The sequence below is a fragment of the Anopheles coustani genome, chromosome 3, assembly GCF_943734705.1.
Source record: "Anopheles coustani chromosome 3, idAnoCousDA_361_x.2, whole genome shotgun sequence".
NCBI classification, from domain to species: domain Eukaryota; kingdom Metazoa; phylum Arthropoda; class Insecta; order Diptera; family Culicidae; genus Anopheles; species Anopheles coustani.
The window spans coordinates 64,547,190-64,573,800 of NC_071288.1; the positions used below are offsets into that span (position 1 = coordinate 64,547,190).

General features: G+C 43.8%; 3 protein-coding genes across 3 annotated transcripts in view; 1 reads left to right on the plus strand and 2 right to left on the minus strand.

Moving 5' to 3' along the window:
• LOC131259837 (glucose-6-phosphate 1-dehydrogenase) overlaps window positions 1-26,611 on the minus strand; it is a 285,104-nt gene that overhangs the window by 26,689 nt on the left and 231,804 nt on the right. The window lies entirely within an intron of this gene.
• LOC131259831 (serendipity locus protein alpha-like) overlaps window positions 2,368-26,611 on the plus strand; it is a 162,050-nt gene continuing 137,806 nt past the window's right edge. Inside the window, exons 1-4 of the mRNA XM_058261425.1 lie at window positions 2,368-2,494; window positions 2,558-4,169; window positions 4,238-4,336; window positions 4,435-4,647. Of these exons, the coding sequence (XP_058117408.1) occupies window positions 2,369-2,494; window positions 2,558-4,169; window positions 4,238-4,336; window positions 4,435-4,610 (2,013 nt within the window). The 5' untranslated portion in view covers window position 2,368 and the 3' untranslated portion in view covers window positions 4,611-4,647. The remainder of the gene's footprint in view (window positions 2,495-2,557; window positions 4,170-4,237; window positions 4,337-4,434; window positions 4,648-26,611) is intronic.
• LOC131259826 (uncharacterized) lies at window positions 5,116-25,438 on the minus strand. Its single transcript, XM_058261418.1, has 6 exons — window positions 24,703-25,438; window positions 11,030-12,239; window positions 10,677-10,876; window positions 9,999-10,409; window positions 7,498-9,001; window positions 5,116-6,989 (listed from the first exon to the last, which is right to left on the minus strand). Exons 2-6 carry the CDS (start codon window positions 12,212-12,214, stop codon window positions 6,060-6,062), a joined length of 4,230 nt encoding a protein of 1,409 aa, XP_058117401.1. The 5' UTR covers window positions 12,215-12,239; window positions 24,703-25,438; the 3' UTR covers window positions 5,116-6,059.

Sequence of the window (26,611 nt, forward strand, 5' to 3'; positions counted from 1 at the left end):
CGAGAGAGATTAGAGATGCAAGAGCGGAGCTGGAATGATTTTCATAATCCGATTCCCAGAGGGAGCAATTCAGTCTGAATCGATATTTAGAACATCAGGAGTTATTTTTCAACAGCCTGGGATTCAAGCAAACCGCAAACTTAACGGTATTCATCTAAGATGTTGAAGAGTTCATTCAACACGGTTGAAGTTAAAAAAAGATTTTTGGATCATTTGGAAAAAGAAGGCGGCCTTCATAACAAAAGATGAAAAGCACGATATAATATCACTACCCTTGGGGGGTCCGCGACAGCCGAGCGGTAGCACCGGTTAGATAATCGGTCCATGAGCGCCGGGGCTCACCAACTCGACGGCGTTGGTTCGAATCCCAACCGAGACCGGGCCCTCCCCTGTACGAGAGGACTGACTATCTACGTACAACAGGGAAACAAGTCTCGTAAACCCTTAACGGGTAGGCATGACCAAGAGGTCGTTACGCCAAGAAGAAGAATATCACTACCCAGAAGAACGGACGATCGGCTCAAAAACGTTAAGTATAGATTTTCAATTCATTAACAGTACTTATTCGCTGTAACTAGTACGATGAAATCAAAAAACATAAGTAAGTCCAATTTCTTAACCATAATTATGAATAATACTATCGAAGTCCGTGCTGATACTAGTTCGCTCTTTTGTCGGATCTACTCTAAAACAGTTGATCATTCCTTGGAGCAATAATTCTTCTTTTTCTTCTTCTTCGGCGAGGATTTCCCAACGAGAAATTTTGGCGTTATTTTGGGGTAAAAGAATTCTCTTGAGAACTGATCGCACTTCTTTTGAGAATTCTTTTACCCCTTCTTTTGCAGCAGATTTCCTATGCAATTTTGGATGTAAAACACTTCTGAAAAGAAGGGTAAAACAATTCTCTTAATACTTACGGGACACCGCAAAAGAGAACAGTTTTGACAACGTGACTGTGCAACGTGTTTATAACACCTATTTCTGACTATACGCGCAAAAAACTAATATTATATACATATAGTCCGGTTCGGAAGGCAATCAGGGGAAATGTTCAGAAATCGTCCGACGCCTCCTCTGGTTCGTGCTGGCAAACAGCGACCACGGATCGTAGCAGGCTCCTTCGATGTACGATGTCCAGCACCACTCCGTCATGCCCAGTGAAAACACGTAGCATGCATTCATGTTTATTTCAAACCGCTTCTTCCTCCTTGTCGAGACACTGAAATGTGTGAAAAGTGCGGAGAAATCATCATCAGTAAGAACTCTCTGCTGTGGGTTCTTACACACGTACTTACTGTCTGGTGCGAGTTAACCCGGCCCCGGTTAACCACCCCGAGTCGGTCGATCCAAGCGCTGCTAACGGACACGGGCCACCGATGCTATGTTACACCCGGTAACAACCGATGATCGCCGCGATGTCCAACCGACACCGACCAACTATTAACACTGAGTTGCAGTTTCGGCGCCTGTCGCTAAGGGTCATCGTCTCATCCTGTTTCCTTTCCTGCCCTTTTCCTACCATGTTTCATGATGTTGTTTAACACATTGTTTAATAAACTTCACTCCGATTCCGACACCCAAACCCGCGAAAGCGTTATTCTTAACTCGCAGCCAGTTGGCCAGACTTGCACAGTCAACAGAAAACAAACAAAGGTTTGACAGCCAGTACCTCCTTCCACTGCGGTGCCTCCGAAAAAAAAATTATTGGTAGGTTATGAGGAGTCCATGCCTACCAAAAATACACTTGGCAAGGTTCTTTTAGGTAGGCATGTATACCTTTGGTAGGAACGTGCAGCAAGGTTCTCCTTGGGTTACTACAGTACGGCTATTGAATCCAGCTTCCTGGGCCTTTGCCAGCTAACCTGGAGATATAGACCTCTATTGGTTAGGGACCGGCTACTAAGATCATTTATGCTGATTTTCTGTGGTTATTCTGATTTTCTGTAGGCGTCACAGTTTGACTGCAACCATGTGGCCAGGAGCACTGCTAACCAACCACGCTAGTGCGCAGTCAAAATGTGGCTGTTCACCTGCCGATCGCACAAAACTCGTGATCCGCTTGATTTCTCAAGCAGCACGAGATGTGCGGCGGCTAGAATTTATCTGACTTGAGCTCCAGTTCGGTTTCACCATGCGGCCGTGCCTTAACCTTACTTTTCTATTTAACTATTTCAGGAACCCCGTGCTGGAACTGGAGCAATAATTACCATCACTAGTTGAGCGGGATAACGAAAAAAAAACAAACATTGAAAACAGCTGAAGCCGTCAAACAAACGACCCTTTGGGAACGTTCACTTGCTCCATGCGTCAAACAGTACGACCGTTGACAATTGAAACTGTTTTGAAAAGAGAGGCGCCCAACGATCGCATGCACTGTAAACATCGAAACGGTCGTAAAATGGTACCGGAGCTTCAAGAGTGTATTACAAAAACACAAGATAATCTGTACCGTGGTTACATACCGACGGATCATAGTGGACTACAATGGCTTGACGTAAGATGGTGATTTTTTCCTAAAAAAGTGTGTTTTTCATTCGATTTTCCACCCTATTTTCAGTCTGTGTGCTCCGACCTGCACCGCTTGCTACGTATAGTGCACAAGTATCTTATGTTCGAACAGAACGGGAATGTTGGCACGCTTGAGACATGCTTTCTGTGTATCTCACAGATAGTAACATGCATCCGGTGGCTGGAGAAAACTATCACGATGGAGTTGCAGGCAGGAAAACGCCAAGGACTGCCTCAATCCCGGCAATGCTTCCTTGACCGAATCATCTGGTGCTTAGAGCGCTTGAAAGCTGTGTTGGAATCGGACGTTCCCTGCGAAACAGTTACGGAATCAAATTTTGTCAGCTACTTGGACTTAGCTCTCAGCCTCATTAGCCCCTTAACTGTGGCCAGCGATGAGGAATGTACTGAAGACGAATACGATCGACAGTACAAAGCGGTTATTGTGGAGAGTGGCCGTATCCGTTCAATTATCGAGGCATTGATAACGCAAACTTTTGGATTCTGCAGTGTGCTCCCGGAGGAGGATCGTAAACGTATAACGAACTTTTGTCAGAAGGTCCTCAAAGAATGTTTGGCACTTGAGCGAGAAGGCAGCGAACAGGATTCAAACAGCAAAAAGCTTCGGGTTAGCATCCTCGAGAGTGCCATCTACCAGTTAGAGACGCACGTTAACGAATGTCTTCTACGGCTGGTTTATGAAACATTCGGCGATACTGATCGGCGGTTACTTGAACAATTACGCGAGAATATTACCTCTACCACGAGCGAAGATGAACTGGATGGCATAACGCAGCCTTTCGACGAATTTGTCGAACGGTTGATGCAGATAGGTCTGTTTGCGATATCGTACGCGGATAATCTGAAACTTTGCTCCGCCATAAGAAGCAGCCTGGCCTCGATAGAAGCACTAGATTCGTATCTTATTCCCTCACTATATATGGGCACACACAACAACACTCTTCTATTGGAGCAGCACTGGTTGGAAGAGTCGGACATCTTATGCAAACACGTGCATAAAATTATCGACACCAACGCATTCGCTTTAGCATTGATTGAACAGCTCGATGGTAAGCTGGACGAATTTGAAACCGATTTTAATCCCACGGAAGGATTAGAAATGGCTCGTAAGGTGGAAATATTCCTGCAACATCTTGAAGTCAACGCACACGACGTAAAACTGCACGAAGAACCACTGAAGCTATACTACACCGACTACCGGACGATGACTTTGGAATGTCGCGCCATCGTAAAGTGCGCCCTGCAGGACAACAGCATCGATCCTCGTCGCGTGATCAAACGTTTTCGTGTGCTTCTTGGCAAACTGAGGAAAATTCAACTGACCATAAGCAATAAGAAAGGTGGCAAAGTTTCATCAACGGAGGAAGCTGCATCCCGCAAACCGAGTACGATAGAACAAGGATCTACGCCGGCGGAACATGAAGTGGAAGAAAGCGTACAAGAACTGTACGTTGCTAGCCAGATGCGAATGTCCTCAGCGAACATACTGTACCGCAGTCGTCGGGGTGAACCGATCCGACGGAGGTTGGAAGCTTCGTCACTGTTGGAAATAAATACCTTCACCGATATCCTCGATCATCGAAGAAAACGAGCGGAAACGTCTCCTGAAAAGGGTTCCATTAGGAGGAAGCCAATACGAAGTAAGGCATTGATCGTTCTTTAACCATGTTTAACTTCTAATTAAATGATATATTTTTCTTCCCAACAGGAAACAGCCTACGAGTGGCAATGTTTAAAAAACAACAACGTGTACAAACAGCAGAAATGTATGATAGCATGCAAAGCGACATAGATTTACAAATTACTGGTTCGTATTCGATATATTTAAATCTATAACATTGTTAGTGTAGATGTCAATTTTTAAGTTGTAAAACCATACCCTCCCTTTCATCTTTTTCTCCACAGAAATTCTCGATGAACTTACCGATCTGTCCAACACGTTCTCCGCACAAACTCCACGCATCTCGAATCCGAAGGTAACAAACCCAACCGACACAAATGTTCGTAAATCTATCACCAATGAAGAGATAGCAGTGGTGGATGGTAATAAAATTAGGATCAATATCTTTACCGACATTTAATGTAACTTGTGAAAAGCAAATAATACATTTTACATTGCTCACACTTTTGAAATAGCAAAATAATGCCAAGGTAAAACAATAACTATTTTAACATAGCTCAGCGTAAGGTGTAAAAAATAAGCCAGATTGAGATAACCAGTGAATTTCGAAACACATGATCTTTTTGAAAATTAACATTAAATTGGTATGGGATCGAAAGCAAATTATGTTTTCAATACAGTTGAAGTTTTAAAAACGGTACAAATAAATTGAATATTTCATATTGGATCTTCTTTTTATTTTACACCCATTTCCGGGTATTTGAAAATAGTTTTAGTTAGAATTAACATTCAATTTAATTTTAATCATTTCAAAAGGCTTAGTAAAAACGCTAAGTTGCTCTTGTCCTTTTTTTGTTGTTCTGTATCTGTGTAGTTTGTTGTTGAGCTTTTTTTTTGTTGAAAACGGTGAACATAACTATTCTTCTAGTAAAACTTTCAGAAAAAGTGAAAGAATGTTTTCCATGTTTTGTATATATAAAATTTTGCTTTATTTGTATTTTCTCTCCGAAACAAGACTTACGTTATACAGGAATGTGGCAAAACCGTTCTCCTTGTCTGCTTAAAACAATCTACAAACTAATAAACTATGGCTAGAAAAATGTGCCAGACGCGATCGGCCACACTATCTAAAAGCACCGATGCGAAAACCTAGCACCTATCATCAAAAAGGGTGCGAGCTGCTTGAGCAAGTATGATCGGTTGGAAATCTGTACAGTAGGATGAAATCGTCGAATATACAATATAATCGTTAAACAAATGCATTAAGTAACTTCGCTATGCTCGCCTCAGTCCATCGTCGTTATATTCAAAAGAAACACGAATGCGATTGCATGTGACCGAAAGCAACCTTCGGCCACCCGTTTTCCCTACTTATGATTGCCACACTAGTAATTAATGTATCAAAATGGGATTATAAAAATTGTCACGTAATGCTTCTAACGAGGATAGTTTAAAATTCCATTTTATCGAATGAATGATTTGCTTATCACACTGATTCGTTCGCGTGTGCGTAAACAAGAAGTTTACCCTAGTTTTTTTTGCTATTCTTTACTATACTGACGATCGTTTGAATAATCTATAAAGAATTTTGATTAACTCTTAAGCTACGTTGAAAGACACAAAAGCCAAAAAAGACAATATATTGGTTGTTTTGGCACAATTGCTGGAGGGTATGAAATTAGGACGCAAACGACAGTTTCACAAGGGGCACACAGAACAGAAAAAAAAACGAAACAAAAGCATGGACACAGATAAAATCAACACGCAAACGAACAAACCAGGTTTACGAGAATCTTCGCTTTTTTCCCATCATCATTGTCGCGCATTAGCGTACCAAGGCAGTGTAAAAGATGTACAATAGGATGTAACAGCAGCTGACTCGAATGGTTCGTTCGCTTGCTAACAACCGTCATATAAAGGCATACGAGCTGTTCGAAGGGCCGTTTCCATTGCCCGGTGTTGTTACATTGGCCGTCCGCAGTCCGAACGTGCTCGGAGGAGCGAGCAGTAGCTGATTCGATGGCGGCCGGTACAGTCGCAGATAGTGGATGTAGCCTTCGTCATCCATGGTGAGAAATTTGCTAAAATCACGGTTTATGATCAACCGCTTCGCCCTACCGATCAGCTTGATGCACGAAAGGAGATGTGGCTTTCCGGAGGAACCCCGCTTGTCGTACCAGTGCGACGACTCGTCGAAGCGTTCGATGAAGCTGCGCTGAACCGGACTGCCGGCAATCGGCGTCGAGAAGCCGGAATGGTTGCTCCCGGTCGAACGACGCGCTTCACCAGGCGAGCTCAGAGGATCCGCCACCACTTGGATCTGACGTGCGGTAAACCGTCCCGACCGGCGAATGCTGGAGAAACTTTTACGCGGTTGATTGTTGTACAGGTAGTCTACGCTCCAGAATACGATCTGCTCGCCGACGCTGACGAGAATGTGGGGCGAGCCCGGTTCGGTCCAGCTGCTAAAGTACAGATCCGCCACCGGACACTGGTGTGACTCGAGCACGGCGAGATGCCGGTTCGCATCCATCATATGCAAGACTATTCGGCCATCGTAACAGCCGAGGGCCAAAAATTCACCCTCCGCCGATATGGCACAGCTGCAGATCACTTCGTCGGGTTTCCGATTTTGCAGGGGTTTAACCGTTCGCAGCTCATCGAACGGGGTGAGTTCGTATGATTCGATCGCCGCCTGACTCAAACCCAGTTGGTACACGATCCCATCGGAGGTGCACAGTATTAGTGCAGTGCGTTGGTGATGGTAGGCGGATGCTCCGTAGGAACGTTCGATTTCCTTTTGTACTAAGTCGATTGATCTATGTACCAAATCGTAGATCTGTATGAGAGAAATAGAACACATTAGTATTTAGTATTTAGTGCAAAATAATATGTGGTATCGTCGACTGGGGCATCTAAGCCAAGACGGCATGAACAGCATTTTACGCTTGAATTTGGCATCTTGGGCGTGAGCTTTACCCCGTTGGGTGGGGAGGGGAGGGTAGGAGGGGGGGGGGGAGATTCGCCCTACGGATTGGAGCATTTACCAGGATGTTGGAAGCATAAGTAGTCATGGTAATGAGTAATGAAACATTTACTATGAATAAGATTAGGTAAAAGAAATGTGCTAAAACTACGGAATTCATTCCGGTGATTATTTCATTGGACGTGTTTGAAAAAGCAAATTGGAATTTCGTGGTGGTTCGGAGTAGCCTTTAAAGAAGAAATGTATAAACTAAGCATGCTTCGATTAGAGAAGTCAGTTGCTATGAAACCAGTGAACCGTTAAAATTTGAATTAAATATCTTTCATACAAGAAAAAGTCTGCTCGTCATCATTTTATTTACCTGTATTGAACAACGGTCTCCAATCAGCAGCAGAAAGCGATCGTGTAGCAGATAGCACCTGCGTATGGTGTCGGTAATTTCCACTTCTTCCTGCTGTTCGTTAACGTACACCAGGCATTGTCCTTTGCCGGCAACTACCAGTACCTCGGACACCGCACCGTCCATTTCTCGTTGGAAATGCTCGAGGTAGGTAATGTCTGTGGTTAAGGTGACAATCTCTTGCACCACCGCACTTGGGCGCCAGTCGGAAAGCTTGAGCAGCCGACCGTTTTCAAGCCCCAGATAATACCCGGACGGAGTGTCAATCAAACACTGCACGGTGGCGTCGATTTGTTCATGCTGAAACGTGCGCTCTTGCAGCACTCCCATGTCGTTGTCCATCAGGGGCGTCTGCTGTAGTGTGCCGTGCCGATGTACGGTGTTAAGTAGGACCGGTTCCTTGTCCAAATTGGCCAGAAACACCGTGGTACCTTCGAGCTGATACTGGCTACTTACCACCTGATTGCCACCCGATGCCACCGAGAGATTGTACAAGTTCATCGTATTACCACCGTCCTTGGAGATGGATGCGAGTAGCATATGTGGCATGTTCAGCTCGATCGGCAGCACATCCAGGTCGATGATCGAGTGGCTCACGTTCATGCGCCGCACTTCAACGCCCTCCCAAATGTCGATGATCGAAATGCCCCGCTCGGTGCCCAGCACAACGTACAGCTTGTCCTCGGTCAGCACACTGCACGTGTTGTCGCAGTATTTATTCTCGTACACTACAACTGCCTCGTCTAGGCCATCCGCCGATAGTTCCCGCCGCCGGATCTGTCGATCGTTCACAAATAGCAAAAGGGTCGGCAGTTGGTACACGTTCAGGCTGATTGGTTCTTCGAACCGGAACACCACGCTGGTGGAGATCATGTTAAAAATGATCCCTACTGGGCCGTCGTTCTCTCTGGCCAGAAACAGGAACCATCGTACGGCACTGCGCACGCGACTGTCATGCTCGATCGGCAGCAATAGGTACGCATTCCGGATGTTCGTCGGGAACGCATTGTCCGGCGTGTTCGTACGGAATACCGATGTGTACACCTTATAAATGCACAGTAACCCGCTGTCACTTATAGCGATCAGTTCCGTGTGATTGCTTTGATTCAGCACACAGAAGCAGCTGAAGCTGCTGTTGGAAAGCGATAGGGTCATTTCGCTTTCTCGCCTAATACTGTTCTGCATTCGGTAGTCCGACCGATCGGGAAGGTTTTTCGTCGACCAAACCTTTATGAGCCCTCGCCGGTTGAGCGCCAGCACGAATTGTTTCGTGCACTGCATGTCCTTGACCTGAGAGTCGTCGCATCCTTTGAATGTCATCGGTGGTACGTCGTATTCTACCGAGAGATTCCACAACTGGATGTCGTACTTTGCGGGTAAAACGAACACGTGATTGGAATCGTGGAACCGCACCTTTAGCGGCGGGTGACATAGCTTCAAAATCGAAGACTCCAGATTGTGAGCCCTGGGAAAGAAGAAGAACATAATCAGATTACTTATTGCAATAAAAAAATCAACAACTTTAGCAATTGAAGGCTTAATCAGTATTGTACAAACTCTCGGTAACATTTTTAAGTATAGCTTTCAGTCAATGGCATATCGTAATTTTTCGAAAAAAAAGAAACCGAAACCGAATACAAATAATTCGAAATTTTATATTAATTTTGGCTACTACCATTTTATTGTGAATAATCCTTAATAATTAGGGGGGTCCGAGCGGTAGCGCCGGTTATAAAATCGGCCGATGAGCGCCGAGGCTCACCACCTCGACGACCTGGGTTCAAATCCCGACCGACACCGGACCCTCCCCTTGCACTGACTATCCACGTACAACAGGGAAACAAGTCTCGTAAGTCCTTAACGGGCTGGCATGACCAATAGGTCCGCTACGCCAAGAAGAAGAAGATCTTAGGTTCCATGAAAACAAAACTAACTCAAAATATTTCATTGCAAATTGTTCGCAAACAAAATAATGTTATATTTTGGAAAATAAAATACAGATATTTTGATGCTACAAAAAATTTCCAAATAATGTGTGAAAAAAGTTATCCATTAGAAATTAAAAGGTCAGCAAAATGGATATACAAAATTGGAGAAGATTAGCTGGAGAACGGGTTGTCTCTGCTTCTTCAGGTTAATGCGACTCAACGAATATACTGCTAGCTTATTAAGTGTACATGTTTTGGCTTTGTTGTATCATTAATGATGAATTTTTAAATTTTGTTGGACTCTGGAAAACATTGGTTATAATCCATAAATCGAATGTATGTAAGCTGAAATGTTTATTCTTATTGCTCAGCCCTTTCCAGTATGCTTCATTTAAAAAGATTGAGCTGAACAATTAAACCACTCTATCAAAAAGATGGGTTACTTAAATAATTCTTTTACCTCATTGACATAACATCATAAGCTTTATACTTTACTAAACAAATCAACAAAATAACATTTTAACGATGACTCACACATCCAGGAACCAAACTCGGTTTTTGTACTTTTCCACCTGCCGTTCGGCCATTCTGGCAATCTCGCCCGGAAAGTTCAACGCTCGCTGGAGAAGCCGCGAGTCTTCCGAGAGCAAACATTCGGCACCCATTAGAAACTCGATCAGCGTGTCAATTATCAAGTCTCGGTCCTCCAGCGCCGGGAAGATATAATCCTGATACTTTCGCAGATCATCGACGGTGTTGGCTAGTCCGGCGATGCGCAGCTTTTGCTCGAGGAATCCGAAATCTTGGTACAGCTCTTGGAAAAGGTCATGTTCTTGCTGGCCGGCCTGGTCAATGTGGTACCCGATGTAGAAGTGGAAGTAGTCATCGTTCGGGAACTCGTGCATCAGCTCCAACTCACGGCGGTTGGCGAGTTTTTCGCGAATGCTGTTTAGGAAAAGAAAGTAAATTATGTGTTTTTCACAATTGCTCTGTTCTCATCGTTTACGGCTGATAGAAAGGAATTAAAATTATGAATTATCAAAATTAAGAACGCTTATGTTTATCACATACTTCGTGTTATTTTCTATTAATCAAATGCTAATTGCACAATTTAAACTTTTAATAGTTGTCTTGAATATTTTAATTTGTGCCTTCGTGTTTGCATGAAGATGAAGGCGTGTCTGGGTGTTTTATTAGAACAAGCGTGCATACCTATAGCTATTTAGCAATCGTCGATGCAGTTTTATCATGTCCGCTCCCGGTGGGTGTTTGATTTCATTGTAGCAGATGTACTGCATCATGTAGAATAGTTTATTCTTACACAACCGTTTTTCCAGCAACCCACGTCGCTCCAGCTTTGCAAGCAAACACTCGGTACTTTCTTTACTTTGGTTCCAGTACATCTCCAGCACCTAGAGAGTGATGCGCGAAACATTAAGGAGGTTAATAAATGTGCCAGGGGGTTGTTTAAGGTGCTATCGTCCAGACCAGTAACGAAGAACAAGTAGTGAAGCAGAATGAGGTTAATAAAATGGGAAGGTAGAAAGAAAAGAAAAGATCATTACACGTAGTGACAGTGGAACATTATCCCGGAAGATCACCAGATCCCGGAAACACTGCCGTTCCTCCATGGTGAACTGCTCCAGCGTCGAAGCGATCGTGCGCGTTATCTTCTCCGACTTTCCGATGGAGAAGTTTTGCAGTTTGTCTATATGCTGTTTCCAGTCGATCGGTACCTCATTCCGGCACTCCTCGCTCATGCGCAGCGCGATCAGATTGATCAGAAACGGGTTACCCTGGCAGGCCCGGCACAGCTCGGTCGCCTCCGTCGGCAGCATAGAGTTCTTCTTCTTCAGCGCACGAGCAAACAGTTCCAAGCTTTCCGCTTCCGTGAAACCCTTCGGTAGCTCGACCAGGAAGCGTTCCGTCTCGCTGACCTCGTGCACCACATCCTTGTTGCTTGTGATCACTACGGTTTTGCACTTGAAGTCGAAGTCTCGGATGTGCTTCGCTTTGCGTACGTGCGCCAGCACCAACAAACTGTCGACAAATGTCTTCTCGAACATGCGCGTATACGTACGCTTCCAGCAGTCGATCATGTTCGAGGGGTAGCTGCAGTTCATTCCCCGATCGTCCTGCCGGATGGACTCTCCCATCTGCACCGAAAGCTTCTCCTGCATCTCCAGGATGGCCTCGTCGGTGTGGCAGTTGGCTAGGTCTAGGTAGAAGATTTTGTAGTTCATATGCCGTACGATCGTGATGTCCTCGCAGGCCTGCGAGACGAGCGTCTGCTTGCCGGTGCCGATCTTGCCATAGATGAACAGGTACCGATGCTCGGTGGCACCGTGACGCAGTGACATCAGGTGTTTGTGGATCGTCCAGCGTAGCTCTTTCCGGTAGACGCTGATTGAGTCGTGTGACGGCACGGATGTTTCGTTTCGGTAGGAAATGTAGCTCCTATAGTCGAGGTTGTCCTTGTTGCGGTTCTTCTCCCATAGCACTGCGATCCAGTCGTAGTACCGACGCAACGCATCCATAAACCGAGGTACAATTTGTTGATCGATCTGTTGTTTGTACTCTAGTATGATAAACATCAAGTCCAAGCGCAACGATACATTCTGTTCGCTCATTATCTCTAGGAATTCTTCGTTGGTGAACACACGACGATCCAGCACATCCTGCTTGATGTCGAAGACATCGACGTCTTTCATTTCGGTGCGAAGTATTTTTAACGAATTTAGGTCATTCATCTTGGATTATTGCTTTTTATTATTGCTAACGAGTGCCATGAAAAGAAAAATGAAATAAAAAGGAAAAATAATTATTTTGCTTTAACAAAAAAGTACACAAGTTAACCGTACTGCAAAACGAAACAACTTAAATAACATTTCTTCTGCATTTTTTTACCAAAACTCCAATGTGCACTCTCCAAAACTTAAATGCATTTTCAAAAAACAGTTTTATGAACCAACCACGAAAAGATAAGAAAGCAAAACCTAAAACATGTTGTTTCAAGTGATGTGTCATTGAACTATATGCTTGAAAAACGTAAGTTTACTAAAGTGCGTAAGCAAGTGTATAGAATTGAATTCGTTGAGTTGAATTGAATGGTAACTCATACTTCCTAAGGTGAAACAGTCACACAGATTCTAGCGTTTCCATCCTCTGTAGGAAATACCCAACACATTTTGATATCTAGCGTTTCCAACCTCTGTAGGAAATACCCAACGCATTTTGATATTTCTGCAAATGCATTGCATTTGATCATGGCAGAGTCTGTCAATCGAGTAATGCAAAGTTAAATCTGTTACCAAGTTACAATATATTTGCATATCATTAGCCATCGTTTGTCTTTTACTGCTTTACTGTGAAAGGACCTAGGAAAGTTTCTTTAAGTTCATTTTATTGACTAGGGGGTTGGGAGGGTACTGGGTTATGGTGTCTCTTACTAGGATTTTTCCCTTTGCGTACGTTTGGTAGTCAGCCTTCTTGTACAAGGGAGGATCCGGTTGGGATTCGACCCCAATACACCCAATAACTGGTAATCCTATAGTTTATAGCACGTTAAAGCAGTTTTTACACCTAGCAAAATTTTATAGTTAAAAATATATAATTAATAGTTGAAAACTATTATTCACCAGGTTATAAATTAGAAGAATCCCAAGTAGTCCATAAACGTACCACATCTCCCAAAAGTGTAGTAAATTTAAACCAAGACAGTGGGTATTATGATAAATGTGCATTTTATGATCCAATATAAAATTTAACTGCTTTTGCTAAACAAAACGAAAACATTTCACCCCCACGAGTTATTTTGTTTTGTTTATGGCTCCCAATAAAAAGTAATTAAAATTAATAAAAGTAAAGAATAGTTGATTCTATTTATGGTGCAAAATAAAATGTTTAGATTATTCTACATGCGAATGCATTCTGTTGTCAATACAATTTGAGTTGATTAAGTTATTGGATTTGGATGTACGTGTGTGTCTTTTAGTAATTACATGATAATCACGCCGTTCATTCCGGTGTTAAAATAATGAATTGCTGCAAATTATGGTCGACCGTAGATAGGACAATCATAAGAAATATTAAAGAAGAATAAAAACGCAATCGAATTTAATTACCACACTTCTTTACTTGTTCAACCATGAAATGTTTGCCGATTCTACCTTCACCGAAGCGATAAGGTGTCATTTTATGAATGACATCACTATCAGCGCTTCTGTGACAGATTAGAGAATCGTAACGCCTCAGTGCCTTCGCACCCCAGAGACCTAAGGTTCCGGGTTTCGCTACCATTTCTGCGTGATTAATGTGTAACCCACTTTGTCGTGAAAGCCATCCACAGGGGCCTCCCTGATAACGGACCCTGTACCACACAGCCATTACATCCAATCGCAGCACGTATGCCAATGTGTCATCTTCACATAAGAGCCTTATGGGCGCCTTTACAACGTGTTGGCTTGAAATTGCAACGCAAAAGCGTTATTGCAGTCGACGATCGAAACCGGTTCCCGCCAATGAAGGGCACGCTAAGGTGGTCTTTCGATCGTAAATGGTCCACGAACAGCGGCAGAGAGTCATCCGGTATCAAGCTGTGTTGGATTCTTATAGGAGGCACGGGGTCCGGATGCAGCACCAGGCGTGTCTAATGCGGGTAGCCCATATTGGGCCTCAATACGCTGTGAAACAAAATGGAAAGTGATTACGCGGACAGCGCGAAGCCATATTGAATCTATCTGCGCTCGTCATCTGATGCAACACCTCAGAGATTCTCGGAAGTGGCAGGTTTTACTTCCTATCAAACAACGTTATCCTTATCAGACCACCTACGTTAATCTCTGGGTACGCCTGGGTAAGTTTCTTCCAGCATTGATAGCATTTTGCTAAAACTAATGATAGAATATATCAGTGTTTGTGGCACCCGCATTCATCACACCAGCAGTGTGTGGTAGAGTGCTTCCAAACCACCTTTTCTTATCAAACACTGAGTTTATAAATTGCATTCTTGTTTCGCTTCACTTTCTTTTCCACTAGAGCAAGTGAGAGTGATGTCGTAAGTGTTGGTAATCTTTGTTATCAAATATAACAATGAGTTCAAACTAAAAAAAGATCTGTAAAGCATTATTAATGTGTAAAAATACAAGAATTGTACAGTTTTGAAGCAATTGAACCAAAAGTTTTTGCACTTTGCACAAATTGTGCTTTAACTACAAAATTTGACACCAAGCAATAAATGCAGACAAAATTTTGATGATTAGCTCGTGTTATAGATTGGGTAATTCCAACAAATATATTTGGATTATTGTTTTTGTGTTGCCATTGATTTTTTATGCACACTTTTATGGGATCTTTAAATAATTAATTCTTCTTGGGTTTGATAAGGCCAAAATTTGTTCAAATTCTTAAATTTATTTCATCCTCCAAAAATAAAAAAATAAATGTGTATCCTAGTGGCCATAGCGGCTCCAAAAGTGCTAAAAACTAGCAGCATAAAACATTTAAGAAGATTTGGGATGAAAATCAGAAAAAGATGAAGAAAATTTGTTCCTCTGTTTTACTTTATATTTATATAATTTATTTTTAATGATTTCTCTCTAAGAGAACATAATACCCTCATTTATCTCACGGGTTATACTTTTTACTCCTCAATTGCTACCAATGCGCTGCGTTTGCTATTTTTCAAAAGTTAATGGTGGCGCTAAAGAGGAAGACACTGTCCCGGCCTCTACGTTGTTAAACAAAGGCAAAATAATTTACTTTAAATTTTCTAACATTTTAAATAACGCCAAAAATGTTTGTGATAATTTGATTAAATCAAAAGTAAATTGTGAAATGAAACACGTCGAGGGAAGCGAGAAAAATCCCCCGTAATGGCCGTTTGTTTTTTCCTCCGTCGGTGCAGCACGACCGAAAATTCACTTCGCTAGATACCGCCTTTTTTGAACCAGTCTAACGCCATATCGTGCGGCTTATTTATTTACTTAAACAAATCGGATTGTTGGGGCGTATGTGCGTCCGACATGAAATCACTCGTCGTTGTTTTGGACGATTGAAGGCAGTAAAGCAAAAGTTAAAAGAAAACAACGATTTACGTCTTATCTATTTTAAGTCGACCGCGCGATGACCGCCAGACCGGTTTCTTCCCAGCAGCAGCAGGTTGTGGTTATGCTGAGTATGGTTCTACGATGCTTGAACATGTTATCCACCCAGCGTGCGGAATACATGACCGACATGTGAAGGACTCGAAAATGTCGAAACACGGAATGGCAGATAAGATGGCGCGATCATCTCCTTCGATTATTGCATCATTATCATATCGAACGATGGCGCGGAAGGTGAATAACCTGCTGGGACTGTATCGCGGTTGGCATAAAAATCCCCTGAAACAAAATATTTGCCATTTCATTCCACTCGTCACCAGGCGATCTTTTGGGCATGATAAAATAAAACCTTATCATGTTGAAGTATGCTTCCGTTCCGGGGGATTTTGAAAACCGTCACCAACACTTAGGACGTATGTATAAAATTAACATTCCATACCACCACAAAAACCCAATGGAACACCATTTTGATCTTCAGTTCTTGAAGAGATCTCCGTTCGATCTCTTGCTTATTTTTCCAGGGATTTTGGGCATATTAGCACCTACTCCATTATAAGCACGCATGTCTTTGAGTGCGTGGAATATGGTAATGGCGTCCCGAAAGAAGTGCCAAACAAACCCCACCACTTCAATGGGGGGTGGTTGACCCCGTCCCGCTAGCCTTGACGAATTCTTTCCGTTGTTGTTCAACTTCTTCACCTTGGCGGGTAGCACCGTCGTTCCGTCCGTGCGGTGCAGAATACCGGCAGTAGGTCACACCGGCCGTAAATGGGAGTTATCAGCAATTATCTCACGTGTAATGAAATTCCTCCAGCACCACTCCCACCTGCGTGCGTCCGTTCCGGGGAGGATGGTTTGGAATGGCGGCGTTCTAACCGTCGATCGCTAGTAGACTGGGTCAGCCCCGGACGCAGTCAGTCGTCTGTCAGTCAGTCCGTCAGTTACTGTTGAGCGACAAACGCTTTGGAAACGACACCTTCCTTAACGGGTCATAGCGCCGCCAGGTCGGCACACCGAAAGGGCTCCCCGAGAACACAGTACAAAAAAGATGTAATAACTGAATCAATCATACACACGCACGCACGCACACAAAAACACAAAAAGATCGCGGTTTCTCAAACCAAATATGGAAAAATGGTACTGCGAAAAAAGGCAACTCCGTTTACGATCGCGAAAAACCCGGTGCGGCGCGAGCCTTCCTTTTTTTGATGCACCGCCACCGTGTATCGCACACTGCACACTGTATCGCACAAAATGGGGGACACAACGGGAGGGAAAAATAAATCGCACCTCAAGCGGATGCGAGGGATCGTCACGACCGAAGCCACGACCGTGTCGTTTTTCAGCTCGCGCACGCGAATTTCACCGCCGAGTGTCCCTCCAACCGGATGCCAACCACCCTTACACGCCACGTTATCGGCTCACCATACGCATCACACCACCAAGCGATCCTCGCATCAAGCCTTAATAATTTATTGGTCAATCTACCACCAAGTAACAACGGTTTCCCCACCGTCACACGCTATCCACCGAACCCGGTTTGCGACTCACATCTGCTCCATCCAAGGCACGAAAGTTAACTGAAACCGCGAGTCGCAGTCGCGGTCCGTCGAAACGGTCAGCAAGAGTCGCCATCCGCCAACCACCATCATCATCACCACCACCACCACCACCGCCACCGTTCGTTGGGGCTCGCCCAAGGGGTCTTGTATTCTTGAGCGAGAATTACGCTTAACGGACACACATACAGCAACTCAGCTTGTGGCATCGAAATCTTTTCGACGCCGCCACCGTCGGAAGAATGGAAAGTGGACGCAGCGGGGTGGCCAAGAACTGGTTTAAGTCGCGCGATATCTCCCTCCTTTTGAAGCCCCCCATCGCCGTCTTCTCCTTCAGTCCAGGTCCGTGTGTGGAGTTACAGTTGTCTCCCTTTCCAACAGTTGTGCCCCGTACGAGATACGGAAGGCACCATCCGTGGTTGTGTAAGTGCGGGAAGAGAAAAAAAAATAGCCATCCGCGGATTCGCGAGTTCCGATGGAGGCAAAAAGGAAACGTTATGTTAGCATGAGTAATGTTGTTGCGCCCTCAAACCCCGTCTGGTGGACGGAGGAAGCAGGGCACGGGATCGGAAACATCGTTTTATCTGGTTTGATGTATTTTCAAGTGCCTCTTTGTCTGCCGTAAAAGTGCACACATTTGAGGACAATATGTTTCATATTCCTTCTCGTTCCCTAGAGTTCAAAAATAAATGCAACCCATCTGAAGCTGGAGGTGAACAAACGCTGCCGAAATCGCACGACCAACACAAAAATAAAACCCTCTGTCTGACTGTTGCATTTCCCTATGAGCTAAAACAACCCCACTACACCCATTTCAGCCTTTTCCTTGAGAGGGCCAACCGAGTTGACCGAGACTTTGTTCCGGGAAAAGTGCTACTATCGGGTGGCGCGATTTCCACCCCATGATGGCGCGCCACGATGCAACGAACTCCGAGGAAACGACACATATATTTTCCACTGTCAAGGACAACCGACCTGCGCAAAGTGGATGTTTGAATCTCGGTGGCAAACAACCTTTCTTTTTCCGCCTTTTTTACTGATCGTTTTATTTCCGCACGCGTCCCGCAGTAACTGAGGACTTGGCCCGGTGAATGTCACCGTCTGGGGCATTCATTGTTCCGGTTGGCGGAGAAAGCCAGCTACACTTCTTGCCACGAGGAGAGCACACATAAAATATTGGAATTTGTGGAATAGGTTATAGTCTGAAGTGAGAAAAGTCAAGAAAACTCGCAGAATGGTTTTTATGATCTACTTTAATCTGAGTGATTCAAATTGTGCACTTATTCTAAAGAATTAAAGCACAGCAAAACAACAGTCAATCATAGCCATGCTTATTATTTAAATAGCTATTGCTAGTTCTTAATGCTTTACTCAAACATAATACCGTTTTTCAATGTAACTGTAACAAATTTATTTATATTTTCCTTCCCATGTTCCGAGCAAAGTGCCGGGGATTTCCGTATCAGTGAGCAAATACTTATCACGCAAGTGTAGGATCATTCAACCGGTGGTACTTGAAGGCACGCCAGACGCACTGTGAATCATACGCTATCAGAGTAAAAGGAGCAAAAAACAAACGTGTATACATTCATCCATCCCCCAATTTGCCCGCGTCTACAGCAGGGATGACAAATCTCTGCCGCCTAGGATGAACATGCCAGAAAATGTTTAAAAATGGATATTTACCTTTCAGTTTTTTAAGCTTAATTCTTAGATCATACTTAACACTAGAACTACCGGACCAATCATTTTGACTGGTCAGGTACTTTTTCAATCACATTTATTTCTTCTATATTTTTGGAACAATTCCAACAAATGTAAATGCATGACATTCACATATCCAATGGAATCTTTATTTTTATATGTTCGAAAATAAAATCTCTTTAAAGTTTCAAGCGCCAAAATCGCGGTAGTTCTGGTGTTAGGTTAAAAAAAGCATCTTAAAATCAATAAACTTCAGAGTTAATAAATACAACACGAAAAAGGTTTGAACGTATAAAGAGTATAAACAGACGCTTTTGTCTCATTTTTTTCTTAACTACTTCACATGGCATTGCTTTCAAAAGTTTATTTGAATAGAAGTCAAGTATAGTCAAGGACATGTTATTTGTGACCTAATGCCTGGATGCCTAACAAAAAAAAAAATATCTATCTGACGAATTTCGAATGGGATGAAATAGTAAAACAAACCCGATCTCGAACTCTGTTTACTAATTAGTAATTGGGTCACCATCGTGAGAGGAGAGGGATTCACCTTAAATGATTGTGCTATTTTTAATACTGCTGCTTACACTGAACATTCAAGTCCCAAATTAATTGAATTTGAAGTTAGTTAGGAGTACCAATAAGGCTTAGTTTTTAATAGTGATATTAATCATTAATAGTATCACACCATCACATAATTCAGTCGTATTATTCTCGTTAATTTTATTTAATATCTATGTTTTTTTAAATGCATATATCGAACAACGACACAATGAGCTCTTTTCTTTGATAGCTAAACTAAAGTGTAAACATATTCTACGTCAATTTTATCGCGTTTCGTACAAAACACACTTTACTAGATTGTAATAAACTATTCGCGTAGCAGAGCGTAATTAATGAAAGTAATAAAAATAAGCATTTACCAGCTCGTTGAGTGTTCGCCATCGCTGGAGCGCTAAAGCCAGACAAAGAAGGAGAGCTCGCATACCACCACTATGGGGGCCAGTATATAACAGCGCCATACTTGCAGCTGTATACCTGAGGTGACGCACCCTTGCCCTAGTCACCTGAGGTTCCGTCGTGGGAAACTCGTGGAAAGTTTGTGAGCCAACGGAATCAAAAAGGAAAACCCCGAATCTGATCTATCCTGCCGACTCCAGCTCGGCCGGAGTTCCGGAGAGGTGAGTCCGTGGGAGTAATGTAGCGTAAGTTCTCGCGTATTTCTACTGCGCAAGCCAGGAAGGCAGCATCGCAAACTGGGCCGGACATTCACCTATTCCGTAATTTTGCCACATTGTGTGCAGCATATTTCCTTTCTTTCTTTAGAGTGGGTGGAGAAGGATCTTTTTTTTATGCGTGGTTCACCAGTTTGGCCATGAGTTTGAATCTGTTGCGGCGGGTCAGTAACACGATTGATCATCCGGCTATTGTTTGCACACATGGAAGTGTGAGCTAATGCTACGTTTGTATGGCTAACTTTTGTCGTGATTCGTCTCCCGAACCAATCGGCACGCCACGAGTTCAGGAGTTGCCCAAATGTGGCTGTTCCGGTTATTTTGTCGACGTCACCACACAAACCCCTTTTTCGGGCAACAATGGCGTACGGGTTGTGGCAAACGTGGTGTAATTCGTCTGCCGTTCCAGACGGAAGGTCGTTGCCTTCACGGGTGGGTGAGTTTTTCCACCCAACACCAACTCACTCGGATGCGGGTGGTTTCCTTTTGTATGTTGGTTTTACTTAGATTAGCGTTTCAAATTTGAGCATGAGGAAAAATGCCACCGAATGTGTGACTTGTTGGGGTAGGTTGTTATACGCTGGAATGTGTTCTTTTGTATCAACAGTGTTTTTTTTATTCACAACCAACGGATGACGAATGAGCAGAGTCAACGTCCGATGTGAGCCCACATCAACAACCCCTGGGCGTTCGGGGTGATAAACAGCCTGCCGCAGTTGTTGGTACCGCATGCATTTGTTTACTCTCGAGAAAAATGCACCCTGAAAAAGGTGGTAAATATTTATCCAAACCGTTAGCAGTGGCAATCGTAGATGCATTTGCGTAACGCATTCATTTATCAAACAATCGATTGATTTAGCCAACAACATTTTTGATTACGGTAAGAAATTGGTTTGAAAATTTTTAAAATTGACGAACGCTATTGACGAATTTCTAGAATTTGAAATATTTTGAAACCTATAAAGACAAGTCTATTAAAGCACTGTAGAAAATTACAAAGCATCGGAGATATATTTTTGGTCACGAAACAGGCAAATGTATCGGAATCGCAATACATTTTTTAACGATCAGCACTTGGGTGCGCGTTCTAATACTGGACCAATTTTGAGAACTCAACAACACCGATGTTGACAAGAACCTTCAAATGAGCATTAAAGTTATGCAAAAATATGTGAATATTAATGGAGCGTCCCCATCTTCATCGACTCACGCTCACCAATTCATTTCATCTCTTTGATTTAATTGATATATCACGTTGTCGGTTCAAAACTAATACTCAACAAGTTCCAAGTTTGTGCTTTGATATCCCAATGAACAGCTTTCACCAACTCAAGCTATCTGGGATCGCAGCAAATTGGTTCATGTTCTACGCCAATAAAAGTTTTATTTTATGTTATTCGAGTATTGAAACCACTGAACCCACTACACCTTATAAGGAAGAATAAAAATGGAAGTGTGATTCATCGATTGATAACTGTTGAAAAAGATAGCGAATCGATGACTTGTGGCTGTAATGTTACCACCATCTATCCCATGTACAAAAAACAAAGAGAGATAAACTAGACTGGTAAAGTTCCACTTCGTTCTCCAGAAACAACTTAACAGTCCTCTCGTACAGGGTCCGATCTCGGTTGAGATTCGAACCCACGCCGTCGAGGTGGGGAGTCGCCGGGCTCATCGGCCGATTTTCTAACTGGCTTCTATTTTCCACATTGCTAAAACATGGTACTTGAGGGAGTTGTGCCATCAGTGCCAACTCTGGAAGAGAGTTATGCAACACTTCCAAACCTACCGTGTGACCTCTCTGAAATCGTTCTCGGTCCACTGCGAGGTTAACTGTACCAGTTGCGAGGTAAAAGACTCATCCTCAAGATATCCAATCCAAAATAGTAATATTCAAGTATCCATAACAACTGGAAACCTCTCCTTCGTCAACAAACAAGACATGATCAAGTGTATCGATACTCGTATCAAGTTGGCCCGCCCGATCGTCGGGAATCTTAGCAGAGTTGTAAATCTGGTAGTGGCTGATAACATATTTTGCTGGTTAGAAAGGTTTGTATTACTCGTGACCTTCAAATAATTAGAATCTAAATTAACATGAGAGCATTCATCTACGCAAATCCTATCTAGTGACGGAAACAAAAAGGAAAACCCCGAATCTGATCTATCCTGCCGACTCCAGCTCGGCTGGAGTTCCGGAGAGGTGAGTCCGTGGGAGTAATGTAGCGTAAGTTCTTGCGTATTTCTACTGCGCAAGCCAGGAAGGCAGCATCGCAAACTGTGCCGGACATTCCCCTATATACCTAATACAGTGACTAAGAATTCACCGTTAATTCACTAAAACCAATATCAAGATCATGCTTATCATAAAAGTTTTTTTCTATCGTTCGTATGCAATTGACAACGGCAAATGCCCGGAGGACAAATTCGCAAAATCCCGGAGGACAAAACTGGCAATTTTGGCAGAGTCTGACTTTTCCGATCATTGGTTATTTTATATTATCATAACTCTTTTAAACGAATGTGGGTATTCCATCCACTAAGGCGTTCCGTTTTTAAATCATCTCTCGTAGCCTGTTACTTTTGTTACACTATCAATATGAGGACCCAACAATTAAATACGATACCAAGTAAGTACCTACAGAACGGTTTGTGCTGTGTTCAGGTCGTAAATTATAAATGTGTGACATAAAAATCTTATGGGACGGAGCTAATTGGAGCTAACGCATAATGACCCATAATAAATGTTCTGCTAAGTGACTTTCTCGCCACGCACAGGAAATGTTCTGTTACTAATAATGTTTTTCCCACACCCTCCTGCCAGCAAGCCATCCCGACTTTTTGTACTTTCCTTCCGTATGCTGGAATGTCTCGGGAAACACTTTGTCTTTTCCCGATGGCCTTGGTTTCGGAAAGGGTCGCCCTGGGTCCAAGGATATCCATTGACACTTCTCCGTGGAAAGCCAGTGCGTGGGCTGCAACAAAGGCAAATGCATCCCAGGCCAGCCTGGCAAAGAACAAGGGACAAAGTTCAACGGATCCTAAACGGTTTCGTCCTGGCAGGGTTTGGTTTCCTTTGTACAAGACTTGTCCTTCCGGTTGGTCATGGTGGGCAGGACGTTGACAGAAAGATGGGATAGCAACGGGACGGTCCTGGTCCGTGCAGGCACATGGATTCGTTTTGGCAAGTTTGCACCCGTCGCGGCCGTCAACACATCCTCAACGATATATCGATGGGACGCATCACGATCGTTTTGTCCGTTCATGGGCAATGAAACCATTTTGGAAGGAGAGGTAGCCTGCTACGAAGAGTCAAGGTTAGGAAGTTGCCGTTTAGAATTGCCATTAGCAACCATCCGTTCACGTGCACCAGCGCCATACTAGGGCACGTTATACATACACACGCATACAGCCGCAAATCCAGTGTACCTGTCGGTGCAGGACCTTCTCGGTGCAGCTGTATGCGTCGGGGTTTCGTCGCCGTAGTCGTTGTGTAGCGTGGTGCAGCGTCGTTGTCATGGGCAACGCCTCACTGCGCAGCTGTACGTTTTCTTTCTTCGCGCTATCGTTCCGCGCGTACGTTAAACGTTAACAAAACAACCGACATCGTGGCAACGCACAGTGGTCTAACTAGAAGGGTTAGACATTAAATGCAACTGAAAACAACCATTTTTTTCTCAAATAAATTTACAGGCAGGAAATACAAACAAGACTCCTTCATTTTTTTGGTAAGGCAAGTAGCAGCTTTAAAGTGGTAAATCATGAACCTCTATTTTGCAATAGTGTGCAGTATTGGCGTAGCCTTTAAATACCAAGAGCGAGATAATATTTTAACATTTTCTGCATACTAGGATTTTAAAATAGATTTGAACCTTTTTAAAATGAAACCGGTTTTGTGGCCATCCACTTAAACCACGCGCTGACCCACTGTGCAGCATAATAAGACGAGAAGCTGCACTTCTGCTCCACACACCCTCAACACACTGAATAGGCAGGACAAGTGGCACACCGTAGAAGGGAAGAAGCGAGGCGAAGGGCGCGGCATAGCCATAACAGAAATCAGAAAACAACCATTTCTCGACAGCATCACTGCTACTGGAACATCCATCTCCTTCAAGTGTGTGGTTCCCCTAATGTCTTATGCACCGAGCAACGATCGTGCATCGGCTGTTGCTTCTTCATGGCACCAACCAAAGTGCACCGTATGCCAGTAACCGGACCCACACACAGATGTTCTTACGTGCTCGGAAGACGCATGGGTCTCCGTACAGGCCACAAATTACCACCAGTAGCCGAGAACGGCTAGGGGAAATAGGAAACTTCTAATGCTGGTACGGAGAAGGGACGGAGTGCAACAGGGCCAGCAAGCGGGCTGTACAAGAATGTTGCTTCTTTCTTTGTTTGCTGCACTTGCGTTCGGCCAGCGGCAGTCGTGTAGTGGTGCAATGTGGAGAGAATGATTTCCTTTCGTAAGCGATTTTATGATACGTTGTTTGCATTTTTCTTTTTGCGATTTGTGGAAACACCACACAAAAAAAAAATACTCTACATCGAATGCAGGGAAACGGCGAGTTCATGGGCAACCCGAGTTGAATCGGATGCATACGTAAACCCGAAGGTTCTTATGGGTTACCTTCTTGAAGTGATGCTGTACTTTTTCACACGAGGAAATGCGTAAACGGGAAATCTACTACTTTCCGGGCTGATTGTGACGCTCCTTTGGGATTGTTGGCGTTTTCTTTTTTTTTATTCTACGATACGGGTTACGTACGAACTACAGCTCGAGATTGATTTAGCAACATCAATGGCGAATAATTTTCTATAAACACACTCAACACACACGACGGAACGACGATAAACACACGAACAATTTTTGGACGCACAGAAATAAGGAATTAACTACACGAAAAGCTACGAAGCGCCAGTCATCATTAGCTATAAATTCACTAAACTAGGCTGCACCGTCCCGCGGTCATGTTTGCACGAAACTGGCCCAACGGCAAGCAACATTGAAACGTGCGCTTCGACTGACGGAGTTAGGCGAGTAACACATTACATATTGCACTTTGCTTGTCTATTACAACGGGCGGGGGGGGGGGGAAGCAGTGAGGGTGCATAGGGCGTAGAAACACCGGAGGTCCGACCAACCAGCTGCAACTGGAGTTACAACTATAGCACGGGATACAACTGCACGCGCGAAAGAGGCACAACACGACTCACGCCGTCACGTCTTTAGTGCGGAGGGCATATCTTCACATCACAGCGCTTCACTCCGTGCGCCCGTGCCGCGATACCTTCTACTTGAACCGCCTCGAGTTGATTGGAAGGCAGAAGCAGAAGCACGAACATTAAAACAACTGCCGTTTGATACCGACGCTACCGTGTACCACAACACATCATTGAACGGCTCCGTCGACCGCCGTACTGGTGTTCTGCGCCGAAGGACCTCCGATCCAACTGTGCCATGCAAGATCGGGTTGTTTTGAAAAAAGGGACGCGTATGCGATTGTTTATAAGCATCGTTGTGTGTTTACAGTTCAGTCGAGCGTGGTATGAGGTTGTGTGCGTTAAATCTACCTGGTGCAGATGTGTTTGTGACAGCGTTGCCATGGTGTAGCACTGACGTTGCCCAAGCAACATTTATCGTTGCTATAGTAGACGATAAAGAGCGTTTATAATCGCTCTATTACACGAAGCGCAAATTTCACATTGACGTTGATGTGTGGAACACGCTTTCTAGACTGCATCGTCGCGTAACGCAACGTCGCCTGACAGGCGCTGAACTCCATGCAAAAAAACCTAGCGCGATTTGCGCGACATCGCAAACGAAGCTGTCGCTTTTTCAAAAATCATGCTGTAGGCAGATAGTTCGCCCACCTTGAGATATAAGCAACCATTGCGAAAAAAAAACAGAAGTAATGTGTTAGAGTTATCAAAACGTTACTTGAATTTTTAGAGCACGAGAAATAATTTTAATTTCGATGTAAAAGTGGGCCAAAATAGATGCAAGGAAATCTGGTTTCGATTGAAACGAAATTTGGGTAAAAGAGTAAATGAGGCCCCGGCCGCCATGTTTTCGATCGTGGCTACACCTCTTGTGGACGTTTAAACTGAATGTATGCAATTGGTGATACATTAATTCGTTAAATTCAACCTACGAGTATTTGAATCGTAGTGTGTACCGTTAATGTCGGCTACGCAATCAACCTACGGGTGCGGTATGAGGGGGGCCCACGCGCCCCCTTATTTCTCAAAACTATAACAAACTTTCTTTTTCAGTAGACCTAGCGCAGTCCGCTCGCTGCGCTCGCTGCGGGCGCGCCGCCGTTTCCAAATCATTTCTTCGGCTAAACTCATTGTTTCATGCTGTCCATCATGTGTGGTATAGTTTAGTTACTAGTAACTTACAGTAACTTATCATGTAAAAGTATATTAACCCGCATTCAACCTCCACTACGTGATTAGTTTGAACCGTTAAGTTCTTTTAAGCGAACCGTTAGCGATCAAATATTTGAAAAGTCTGCATGCGTCGCGCTTTGCAT

Coding starts and splice junctions, on each gene's coding strand:
- LOC131259826 (XM_058261418.1), bottom strand. CDS start 12,214: ATGAATGACCTAAATTCGTTAAAAATACTTCGCACCGAAATGAAAGAC. Junction 9,002..9,998: donor CGAGTTTGGTTCCTGGATGT/GTGAGTCATCGT, acceptor CTTCTTTCCCAG/GGCTCACAATCTGGAGTCTT. Junction 6,990..7,497: donor GAGACCGTTGTTCAATACAG/GTAAATAAAATG, acceptor TCTCTCATACAG/ATCTACGATTTGGTACATAG.